This window comes from Furipterus horrens, unplaced genomic scaffold (genome assembly GCF_987537825.1).
Source record: "Furipterus horrens unplaced genomic scaffold, mFurHor1.1.pri manual_scaffold_3, whole genome shotgun sequence".
NCBI lineage: Eukaryota > Metazoa > Chordata > Mammalia > Chiroptera > Furipteridae > Furipterus > Furipterus horrens.
The window spans coordinates 64,772,361-64,785,399 of record NW_028327173.1 but is presented as its reverse complement, the minus strand read 5'-3'; the positions used below and the strand labels follow the sequence as shown (position 1 = coordinate 64,785,399).

The following is a 13,039-nucleotide window of genomic DNA, read 5'->3' as shown; positions in this document are numbered from 1 at the left end:
ATGATATAAGCCTAGACGAAGAGAGGCTTTTGTTGACTACTCAGTTTACCCCTGAAATTATGGTAAATTTTATCATTCTGTAATTTCAAATTACAAAATAAAATTATTGGAAGTCCTTGCCCATAGTAACTGCCCAATAAATATTTGCTGAGTAAGTAGATGAAATAAAAATCTAAGACAATCATGTAAAGTATTTATTGAATAGTCCCTGGGAACATGGCACTAAAATATTTCCCGTTTCCAAGATTGTCTAGTTGAAAGAATACATCAAAATGAATGTCATGGACGTTAATTATTATAGGAGCTCAAGGAGGGAAAATATTCATGTGGACTAAACCAGTATGAGAAAGCTTTAGTAAATAGGTTGGAATTTACTAATGTTTGAAAGATGGGTATAATCTCTAAATGTGGAGGTTAAAAGAGGTTATTGAAGAACAGTGCACATGTAGGAACTTAGTGAGTTGAGCTGTTCTGGGTTAATTAATTAATTCATTGTACCATATTCTCTTTCTTAACTTTTTTATTTATTGATTTTAGAAAAAGAGAGAGAAGGAGAGAGACACTTCAATTTGTTATTCAACTTATTTATGCACTCATTGGTTGCTTCTTGTATGTGCCCTGATCAGGGATTGAATGCACAACCTTGGCATATTGAGACAATGCTCAAACCAACTGAGCTACTCAGCCAGGGATACCATATTCTTTTTCTATTCTTAGTGAATATTTAATATTTTTCTTTCTTAATGCTTTCTAGGGCACTGTTGGCGCAGTGGGACCAATTGGACCTTCTGGAATTCCTGGCCCAAAGGTATTGCCCTATTTACCTAAAGGATATTTAATTTTAATTTCTTTATGATGTCACAAAATATCACTTTTATTTTTTAGGGTCTTTCAGGGAATAAGGGCCTACCTGGAATCAAAGGTGATAAGGTGATTTAAATATTTACATTATCAGAGAGATAAATTCTTATCACATTTTCAACACAACTTTAAAATATTTTGTTTTAATATATGGGATCTAATCTGTACTATCAATTATATAATTTTTCTCAGAAGTACAGAAAATATATGTTATTCTTCTATAACTAATATGTGTTTTCTTTTAATATTGCCATGTTTGCAAAACTTAATTGTCTTTGTATGAAATATGCTCTGTAGGGTGAACAGGGCATTGCAGGAGAGCCAGGAGAGCCAGGGTATGCTGGAGACAAGGTAACATTTTTTTACCACGAATTTTAAGACAGTAAAAATGTATAAATATTTTAAAAGGAAAGGAGTGGTCATTATTTTAACCATATATTTTGTTATGGTATGGTATCAATGCAGTTTTATATGTCTTGTCTGCAAAAGTTTCCTCAGTTTTTTTAAGAATACTTACATAAATTCTTTTTAGTGGTTTGTAAATACAGCCATGTGCTGCTTAACGACAGGGATACATTCTGAGAAATGTGTGTTAGGTGATTTTGTCTTTGTACAAACATCACGGAGTGAACTTACACAAACCTAAGTAGTATAGCCTACTGCTTCTATAAACCTGTTACTGTACTGAATACTGTAGGCCCTTGCAACACAGTGGTCACTATTTGTGTAAACATGTCTGACATAGAAAAGTTACAGTAAAAATACAGTATAAAAGATAAAAAGTGGCACATCTATATAGGGCACGTACCACGAATGGAGCTTGCAGGACTGGAAGTCTCTCTGGTGAGTCAGTGAATGAGTGGTGAGCAAATGTGAAGACCTAGGAAATGACTGTAAACTACTGTATACTTTATAAACACTGTACACTTAGACTACACTAAATTTATAAAACAACACGAGATTGGATCAAGCATAAGAGAAAATAATGCAGTAAAGAAACTCAGTAAACAAGATGTACGAGGCTGCTAGTATAACACATATACTGTTTTACATAGAACTTATTTTTTATAAGTAGAAAGAGTAAACTCTAAAATAACAATAAAAAGTATAGTATAATAAATATATAAACCAGTAACAGTAATTTGTTATCATTATGAAGTTGAATGTATTATAGATAATTGTGTGTGCTATACTTTTATATACCTGGTTTGTTTATACTAGCATCACCACAAACATGAGTAATGCATTACGCTATGACGTTAGGATGGCTAGGATGTCATTAGGAGATAGGAATTTTTTAGCTACATAATAAGCTTATAGACCACACTGTGATATATGTGATCCATTGTTGACAGAAATGTCATTTTACAGCACACAGCAATAGAGGTACATGTGCCTTTTGTAGTGTAATAGCTTTTCTCTTCCCTCTACCTCTACTGTTCTCTTCTCTTAGGGTGCTGCAGGTTTTCCAGGACCACCGGGCATGAGAGGAAAGCCAGGACCTTCAGTAGGTTTGAACTTCTGCTTTGCTCTTTCTGATGGCATGACTCTTGAAACTTGGTATTAATTGAGTACCAGAAGTGGTATATAAGCCCACCAGGCTGGAATTTTCTCTCTTAAATTTTATAATATAGATAATACCCCCAGCTTTCAGCTCTTATCTGTATACTTTTGGTTCTTACCCTCCCCAGTTCTCTCATCTCAAGCCAAAGCCAAATTTCTGTGAGCCCTAAAGATCTTGGTTGATCTATCATTAAACTAAACAGAAAATACAATGTTTCTTAAATAATATTTTAATTTTTCCAAATATCTGTTTCATAATAAAACATTCTGAAAAAAAAAGATATGTTATGTTCTCTTGTGGGTCCAAATATTCTAGTTCCTTTCCTTTTTTAAACCCTTCTGCATCAATTAATTGAGAAAAACAGATATCTTATAGTTAACATGAAACCCAACAAATTATAAAACTAAAATTACTGAATAATTAAAATTGTTTAAGAAAAATGATTAAAACATGAGTTAAAAGTATATCTCTGCATGTTAAAAATCACAATAATTATTATAGTTAACATTTATTGAGTGTTTACAAAGTACCAGGCACTATTCTAAGGTCTGTACCTCTAATTTAATCTTAAAAGTGTTATATGAAGTTGGTACTGTTCTTATTCCTATCTTACAAATTAGGGAAAGTGAGACACAGAGAGATAAATACCTTGCACAAGGTCCCACAGTTAGTTGATGGCCACCTGAGAAAACATAATTAATCACATATGTCAGAGTCCATCTTCTTAGTTGCTGTTATACTCTTTTAGGATTTAACATTTTAAGATTTAGTATTTTAATATTGATTACAACTCTATGAAGGTGAAGGTTGTTGTAAATAGAAAAAATAGATATAAAATTGTAATTTATTAACATAACATTAAAATATATGTTTCAAGGCCCAGGCTGCTGTGGCTCAGTGGATTGAGTGTCAGCACAAGTGTTGCTGGTTTGATTCCCAGTCAGGGCACATGACTAGGTTGCATGTCAGGTTCCCCAGTTGCGGGTGCGTGAGAAGCAGCCACACAGTGATGTTTCTCTCCCTCTCTTTCTCCTTTTCCTTCTCTCTAAAAATAAATAAATAAATAAATAAATAAATAAGCAAACAAACAAATAAAGACCTATATATATATATATATATATATATATAGATAGATAGATAGATAGATATATAGATATATATAGATATGCATGCTTCGAAAAGAGTGTTGTTTTCCTGAGCAGTTCATCATGTTCCTTCTAACTCCACGCTCTTATCACAGGATTAATTTTGCATCAAAGAAAGCAGCATTAAGTTACAGAGCTTTATATACCTTATTCTTTTTTTAAAAGTATATTTTATTGATTATATTGTTACAATAGTTCCAGGTTTTTCCCCTTTGCTCCCCTCTGCCCAGTACCCCCCTACCCCAGCAATCTCCCCTCAAAGTCCATGCTCATGGGTCATACATACAAGCTCCCCTACCTCACCCTTTCATATATTCTTCTTCTTTTTAAAAAATAATTAATTAACTATTTTAACAATAAAAAATAACAATTCATCCCTCTCAGACTTAAGACCCTTCATGATCTTATAAAGGACAATGGGCAAAGGTCTCGAACTCCTCTAGCTGCTTCAAGCTGGACATGGTCATCGTCCTACCTACCCTTGGGTCCAGAAATCCCTAATAAGAGTGGGGGTGCGGATGGGAGGGTGGCCTTCCCACATGGAGAAGGATCATGCAGGCTCCAGGTCAGTTGGCTGTCCCCGGACAATGGCATGCTTGATTTAACAGACTGGCATTCTTGTTGTATTCTGGAGGCAACAGATTTGGCAACAGGGTTAAAAGACATCATTCAATTCATAACCACTAGATGACAAAAGGCAGGTATTAATTTTTCAATGTCCCACATTAGGGAAAAGAAGGGCTTCTTTGGAGCAAGGTGTGCCAGGCACATCTCACCTGTCCAAAACCCTTTTGCCATTATACTTAGTTTGGGCTGAGGAAAATAGTTTAGGTTTCCCCCCTCTCAGGCCTCTGGGCTCTTTCTGTCGAAGCCATTAGGATAGAAAAGAGAAACCAGTTTTAAAGTGCAACCCACAGACCACCCCATTCTTCACCAACCCAGCCACTTAGTTCAGCCAAACCATTGAGTCCCAGGAGGCAGCGATGCAGACAGGATTAAATGAGGCCTATGCATACAGACAGTCACTCAGGTAATGAGATCATAGGCTCATGCCCTTAGAAAACAGAAAACACGTGTTAATGTATGTAATATAACCCACTCACAAGTCTCTAAATCTGTAAGACTGTCCTATTGGAAAGACATCCAGTTGCAAGACATTTGACATTCTTCTTGCCTGTAAATTAAAAATCTTTGATGATACCACAGACATAGTCTGTAAATTAAATGTCTTTGATGATACCACAAACATAGTTTAACTTTCAAATGAAGACAAATTTTAAATGAAAAGAAACTTTAAAGACAGTTAGCAGCACTACTTTATAGTCTACCACTGATCATTGTGATTTTCCTTGAATCACGATTTTTATCCCTAAGATTACCCTCCTTGTCATTAAAGGGACTGTATTAAGTCCATTTTTAATTTATCCTGTTCATTTGCATAAACACAACAAGAGCAGCAGATGATCACTTATGATCTTTAGTTCTGCTTTGCTGGAACTTACGCAAGGAACATTTAGGGTGACCTTCAGTGCCCTTCAGGGCACAGAAGCAGAACCACATACCTGGCATTCAGCCTTGCCTGTACACACCTGTCTTTTCCTAGTCCTTCTGGTTTTCCATTGTGCCTTAAGGTCCCTTCTAGCCATCTTTCAGGAAAACAACCTTCATTCCTTCTCTGGAAAGATTGCCATGGACTGCACATCCAACCAAGGTACCAGGCCTTTTATCTCGTGTGCTTTTATTACCTTCGAAAGTCAGTCCCAGTTTCTCAGGGCTTTTTGGTAACAACCAGAGCCCAAGCATGTCTCCTTTAGGCATGACATTCCAGTCAAAGTCTTAGTTAAAAAAAAAAAAAAACCTCTATTAACAACTGGTCTTATTAGTTTTATGCGAAGATACTTATGTCATTTCTTACTTCTCTAGAATGCCAAACTCTGGAGGGATCAGATAGGGAGAAAAATATACAGTGTGAAGGAAAATCCTTGTCCTAATATTCACTGAACTTGCATTTCCATTCTTTATATTTTCATTTTCCTCCCACTAAAAAAATTTTTTGTTTGTTTTTCCATTACAGTTTTCCCACTTTTCCCCCCCTCTTCCTTCCCCACATCCTGCCTTCCCTTCTCCCACATTCAGTCCCCACCCAGTTGTCCATGTCCGTGGGTCATTTATACATGTTCTTTGACTGGAGCCTTCCCCTTCTTACCCCCTTCTCTCCCTCCCATCTCCCCCTTTGTAACTGTTAGTCTATTCCTTGTTTACATACCTCTGGTTCAATTTTGCTCATTTGTTTGTGTTGTTCATTAGTTTCCTGTAATAGGTGATAGCATAAGGTATTTTTCTTTCGTTGCCTGGCTTATTTTGCTACGTATAACTTTCTCTAGTTCCATCCATGTTGTTGCAAATGGTAGAAGTTCCTTCTTTCTTTCTGCTACATAGTACTCCATTGTGTAAATGTACCAAAGTTTTTTGATCCACTCATCTACAGATGGGTACTTAGGCTGTTTTCAGCACTTGGCTATTGTAAATAGTGCTGCTTAAAGCAGACCGTTTAGCATCTCTCGCAATGCTGGTTTGGTGGAGATGTATTCTTTTAGCCTTCTTTTGTCTTGGAAACTCCTTATTTCACCTTCCATTTTGAATGAGAGCCTTGCTGGGTAGAGTATTCTTTGTCGTAGGCCTTTGTTTTTCATTGCTTGGAATATTTTTTGCCATTCGCTTCTGGCTTGTATTGTTTCTGCTGAGAAATCTGATGATAGCCTTATTGGAGCTCCCTTGTATGTTATTAGTTGTTTCTCTCTTGCTGCTTTTTGGATTTCCTCTTTGTCTTTGAATGTTGCCATTTTAATTATGATGTGTCTTGAAGTGGGCCTGTTGGGGTTCATCTTCATTGGGACCCTCTGTGCTTCCTGGACTTGCATGGCTCTTTCTCTCCTCATGTTAGGGAAGTTTTCTGTCATTAGTTTTTCAAACAGGTTTTCTATCCCTTGCTCTTCTTCTTCTCCTTCCGGAATTCCTATGATACGGATATTGTTACGTTTCATGCTGTCCTGCAGCTGTCTTAGAACATCTTCAGTCTTGTTCAGACTTTTTTCATTTTGTTGCACTGTCTGGGAGTTTTTGTCTACGTTGTCCTCCAGCTCGCTGATCCGATCTTCCGCTTCCGCTAGCCTGCTTTTAATTCCTTTTACTGTGTTTTTCAATTCAGAGATTGTATTCCTCATTTCCTCCTGGCTCTTATTGATAGCCTCAATGTCCTTTTTCATGCTGGTGTAATTCTCAGTAAGTTCCTTGTAGTTTTTCTGGAGTTCCTTGTAGTTTCCACTGAGCTCATTGAGCTTCTCCATAATCCATGCTTTGAATTCCATATCTGATAGTTTTCTCCCCTCTATTTCATTTAGCACTCTTTCTGGGGATTCTGCTTTTCCTTTTGATGAGGGGTTGTTTCTCTGTCTCCCCATTTTTGTGACTCCTATTGTTTGTTGGTGCTTCTTAGAATGATCTGCACTTCCTGGATCTGCCCCTGGTGGCGTCAGATCCTGTACCAGTCTGGGCCTAGCCAGCCTGTTGGAGACTTCCAGGGATCTACTGCCTTTGTCTGTCTCCTTTAGTTGTTAATCTATTCAATCTGTGATTAGCCGTCAGGCTTAAGGACTGAGGGTGTGGCAACTTAATTCATGTAGGCTGGGCTTTTGTTTCCCCTCAGGCTGACACCATTTGGGGGATTGGGGAATGGTCTTCCTGCAGTATGGGGATGAGTCAGCACTGGGACCAGGTTGGCTGCTTCCCCAGTTCTCCCCTCAAAGCCACCACACTAAACTCTCTCCAATCGTCTCTAGTCCTCTCTGCCTTCCTTCTGCTTGAGCCCAGGGTAAGTGGGGGCCAAAATATTTTTGTATGTGATCTGCTTAAGAGCTCTTTTTCTCCAGCTGTTTCTCTCCAGCTAGCAAGAAACCCTGTGGCTTTTCGCTTTTCGCAGCTGGATACTATTTTACTTTCCACTCTGTTACTGTAGGCTGGGAAGCCCAGCTAGGGGTTTAGACCCTGCCCTTCTCAGGGGGAACCCCTGGCTGCTGAGCTGTTTCTCAGTCCCTTCAGCTGCCACCTGTGCGAGCCCAGCCAGCCCTTCCACATCTCCGCACTCCCTACTGGTCATGTTGTGATGTAGCAGCCTTTTCTGTCTCTCCGTGATTATAAAATTTCTTTCTCTCCAGCTAGTGTTCAGTTGGTTATTCCAGATGATTTCTCCAAAATTAAGTTGTAAATTCAGACTAGTCCTGGGAGGAGGTTAGTGTAGCTTCCACTTACTTTTCCGCCATCTTGGATCTCCTCCATACCTTATTCTTTATGACATCTAACAGTGGCAGCATTTCATATACACCTCTCAGGTATTGTTTAATGCAAAGAACAGTATTTGGCATCTGAGAAATGATATGGTTGTGGTGAGCATTGCTTTTACTAATGTATTGCCCTGGACTCAGGGTAAACCTGGTCAGCCATGTACCCAGACTTGTGCCCTGGAGTTGAGTCTTGAAATTCCAAAGTGAATAACATAAACAAGGGGCATGAGAACAGGTCATGAAGTTAAAGAAGAAGAAAAAACTCTTCTATTTTTCAAGGATACTTCTCAAACAGGTAACAGGGAGTTTTGATATCTGTTGACAAAATAAGTCCCTAACTTTAACTTTTTACATTTTCATTTTGTATAATGTGAGGGTTTTCTAACTTTTGATAATAACAGAAGGAAATGGTACCACACATTTTTCTAAGGCCAATACTAAGTAATAAGTGATACCAGTATAATTCTCTTATGCTTTACAATTAGGTACTTGAGAACATTAGAGTCAAATACCTTGCTTATATGAGAAAGCTTTTTAATGTCTCCCTTACTTTTTGATTCAATTTATATCAGTAACATTCATGGAGGTGGAGGGAATCACTGGTCTGAGAAAGAGACTTAGTTTTTAGTCCCAGGCCTGATACCTTCTATGATTTTGGGCTTTAACCACTGCGATATCCAGTTTCTCATGTCTAATGTGAGGGTCAGGCTACATTGTAGTTAAGGTTCCTTGCAACTCGGTGACTTATATTCTCCAGTCTTAGCTCTAGTGCATATTAATATTTCTCTAGCCTAAGCAAAAGAAGAGGCAGAGAGCCTCTTTCACCTTTAACACATTCTCTTGAAACCCTTACTATTTCTTCTCTGGCATAAGTCACTGGAAACTCTTGATGTGGTTCTTTTCAGGCAGTGATGCAGGGAGCATGAGATGGTGAGAGTAAGGCTTTTAGTTGCTCATTTTATACCTTTCTGTATTATTCTAATTAAAAAAAAATAATGTCAGCAGGGATTACATTAGTAGGTGATGGTTGACCGTCTTTTGTTTTACCAAATTTTTGAAAAAATATACTTTGGACTGAAGATAAGATAGAAACATATGAATTGATACTTGTGAAATGGCCTTGTCTTTAGTCTCTCACTTTATTTAATACTTGTTTATATCTTAGTAAGAGAAAAAATTGTAGAGGTTTGACCTGGAAACTTTCCCTAGTTATAGAAGTAGAAACACCTGTTTAATGAAAAATCATTTACGCACGATCAGCTATCATATTAAAAACAAATTATACAAGTTAGTGCCTACCCTAAAGAATTTGTTTACTATCATGGGAAGAATGCCAAAATTATATGAGTGTTATTTTTTTATTTTGTATCTCCTGCTTTTGGTTTTATGTTATATAAGATTTTGGTGTTACTTATATTGTTTCCAAAGGGATCTAAGTTGTAACATGAAAAAATATTTTCAACATAAGCTAATGTCCTGTTTTGGAAAGTTTTTCCATTCTGGAACAGGGAAGCCTTTGCTCTGCAAGTGTTTAAAAACTAGAGGAAACTACCAATCTAAAGTTGTTAAGAAATATTCTTTCCTTGAAACAGATAAAACATATTGTATTATATCATATTATTTATATTATATTAATTTCCTTTCTACTTTTTAACTAGAAGTTATTGCCATTTATAGAGATTTACTTAATCATTACTGAATTCTCTAAAATTTTCTTGAAAACTCAGTTTTTACAAATGAGAATTGACATTCAAGGAAACTTTCAGTTGAAGTTTTTCAAAATGAAAACTTATTAGAATAATAATAAAGTTATTCCATTATTTATGTTTTTAAATATCTTGTTTTCAGTCACCTCTTCTGAAAACCAAAGCCTAGGGTAGTGTTTTGGGTTTTTTTTCCCCTCAAAGCTTATATATTTAATGTCTTTTGTGGATGTGACCACGAGAGGGCCCCAGTGAGAACTCCATCTCCATCTCTAAGAAAGGTACTTGCCATTTCCAGAACAAGACTCCTCCTAGATACTGATGATGATAGATTGTGTTTTTTGTTTTTTTTTTTTATTTAGGATGACTTAAATGACCTTTTGCATAATATTGTATTATGTTTATCTGTATTTATTGCAGTAGTTGTATTGTGTATTCTTTTATGTCCAGATACCCTAGCACTATATGAGAATGGATTTAGTATATATGGAAAACTGAACTTTACTTCTGTAAAAGTGGATAAACCTGTATTGTACATTGCAATTTTATATAATCTGAGGCCTATTTAAGTCAAATTTGAAACTCACACAGAAATATAATATGAAAGAAATAATGAATTAAAAGAATAGTGTCTTTTTTGTGTGTGTGAAGTCCAGGGTATCAGACTACATACTGGCCTTTCCTGTTCTATGCTTTTGTCTCCTGAGAGCATTTCTAGCCTACTAGTTTCAGGCTTCATTCCCGCTTCTCCTTCCCCTGACCTTCCTCTACAGCCCTGATTTCACATTGTTATCCTGAATGTCAGAAAATGGCTTCAGAGCTATTGAAACCAAATCCTCAAAGTTTTAATTAAAGGATAAGAATAATCTAGGAATTCTGTGCATCATCCAAGAGAGGAGAGAGGCTGTGAAAGATTAATGGTTACAAAATTGATTAACATTTAATGAGTGCTTTTTATGTCCCAGGTACTGTGCTTAGCACTTTACAGATATTATTTTATTTAATACCCACAGCTGACTATGTAAGAATGTTAATAATAATGTTATTATTATTCCTATTTTATTGATGAGAAATCTGGGACTTAGAGAAATTAAGCCACAAGCATTTAAATCCAGGTGATTCTTAACAACTTAATCAGGCCTTACAGAGACAGTCCTAAGACTACTGTTATTTATGAAAACAGTTCTTCATCTAGGGTTCCCTACATTGTTAAGTCAAAATTTATTACCTGTGGGTAATGGGCCCACATGCACAGTGTTTTTTCTTGATTTGAGCATTTAACTCATTAAATTGTTTGTATGTCTAACACTAAAGTATAAATATATATTACATCCATACACATTTAATTTAAATAAGTTTTACACATTCATGGTTACAAATTAAGTCTTTCTGAATAGTTGCTATAATTTTGTTTGACAGTATATTGAGTGTTGTTTGCTGAAATGTCATTACAGCTTTGTGTGGCATAATATATTGAGTGCTATTGGCTTACCATGTCTTTTTCCCTTTTAAATTGTATTCCTTAAATTAATGTTTATACTTTTATTTCCTCCATACCCCATTTTAGGGCAAACCAGGTGACCCAGGACCCCAAGGGCCATCTGGCCTTCCAGGACCAGAGGTAAAGTGTTGATGGGAAGATAGTAACTTTGAAAGAAAAATTATAGAAAATAATTTGGTTGGTAAAACATATTTTTATATAATAGGCTTAAGGAAGATTCTCTTTAAAGTTTATATCTTTGTAAATAGTTTGGATTAATTTTTTTCTGTTATGTCAGGAGATAAGCTACAGTAGTCCAAAGGAAATAGGAAAGGTATTAGCCGCATTATAGTCCTGACTCTATCATAACTGATCTATTTGTTCTACATGACTATTAATAACTCATATTTGGGGCTTGAAATTATATTTCAGGATATAAACTCCACTTAATTTTTAGTGCAAGATGCTTCTCCTTCTGGTATATACCTAAATCATTTGAATTTCATATCCTAGAATAAGTACAATTAAGTTCAATCTGCTTATATATTCTTTGAAATTTTGGCTATGGCTTAATGCTTGATGTACAGTGACTTTTTTCCTGCAAGCCTACATAGAACATAAGCTTCTGAGATGAAACATTTGAGTTTTTTAAAAAATCATTTAGTCAGTCAAAGATATACCACAGGAAGCTCAAGACCTGATGCTCTCTCTAGTTCAGAAATATAAATAAAATATATGCATATATAGACATGCACATCAGCCCTGGCTGGTTTGGCTCAGTGGATTGAGCGTCGGCCTGCGAGCTAAGTGTTGCTGGTTCGATCTTCCAGTCAGGGCACATCAGAGAAGGAAAACTCTGACTCCAAAAAACCTCCGCTGCCTTGCGGCATACCTCTTCAGGGGAAAGGCTAAGGGAGTAAACCCCGACAGAAAATCCGGAGCCGGAGTCCCTAAGGCGGTTTGACGTTGTAGTCAACACCGGCAACTCCTGCGGCGCACCTGAAGCCAAGCTGTATTGACTCCGTCTTTCCCTTGGACCCTTCAGCTGCGAAGAGAGGGGGGGTCTGCTGCATGGGCAACAGCAGACCCTCCATATCACCCTGCCCAGGCTCTGTAGCTTCAGCTTCACTGGAGAGGACACTCCAGCGTCATCGCAAGATGTCGATTCAACACGGGAGGAGACAGATACCGTGTCACTCCCGAGTCGGACCGCACAGCCATTCTCGGCGGTGCAGATAGACTCTTAAGAAGCTACACCATCGTCTCTCGAGATGGACGGCTGCCGACGACGACGAGACATGCACATCCAATGCAGAGTCATAGAGCTGTCAGTAAAGCTGAGGAAAATCAATTTTTGGCTTCAGAATAAATAACTCAAAGCAGTAAAATTTCCATAGTGTCAGAGAAGCAAGTAGAGTTCCTAGGAACAGCACCGTACTGATGCTTTCTCACTCTCCGTAAATCTTCAGATTTACTTCTTAATCTATGGCTGTCTTTCAGAGTTGGCTGGTTCCTTTAACAAATGTCTATATTAACCTATTGTCAAATTTAAAACACACTGGATATAGATAGTTCAAAATCTGAAAAACTATTATGTGTACCTACTTAAAAAAATAAAAAAATAGGAAGATAATAAGTAAAACAGGAATACATAGATATCATTCTGGGAAGAAGGAAATTATTTTGAGTAATTAAAATAATTATTAGCAGATAATTAAAACAGTAACTAACAGATTAATATAAGTTCATGTCTTTTATGAGCCTACATTCTTTTAATCATTTTTTATGAAAATTTTCCTGGACTGAATCGTGTTTACCTTTATTTTCATACTGAAAATACAGAACCTAATTGATCTTTCATTACCTTTAAAGGTTGAACATGGATTGCTTTGTTTTGTTGTAACTTCAGTTATAGATGGTATGCGTACTAGGAAGGCCGGTGTCAC

At 36.8% G+C, this 13,039-nt stretch overlaps 1 protein-coding gene across 1 annotated transcript in view; it reads left to right on the top strand.

Annotated features, from left to right (window-relative positions):
- The window catches only part of COL24A1 (collagen type XXIV alpha 1 chain), a 295,110-nt gene that overhangs the window by 87,153 nt on the left and 194,918 nt on the right, over window positions 1-13,039 (top strand). The window contains exons 14-18 of the mRNA XM_090268285.1: window positions 755-808; window positions 886-930; window positions 1,159-1,212; window positions 2,315-2,368; window positions 11,181-11,234. Coding sequence (XP_090124411.1) covers window positions 755-808; window positions 886-930; window positions 1,159-1,212; window positions 2,315-2,368; window positions 11,181-11,234 — 261 coding nt within the window. The remainder of the gene's footprint in view (window positions 1-754; window positions 809-885; window positions 931-1,158; window positions 1,213-2,314; window positions 2,369-11,180; window positions 11,235-13,039) is intronic.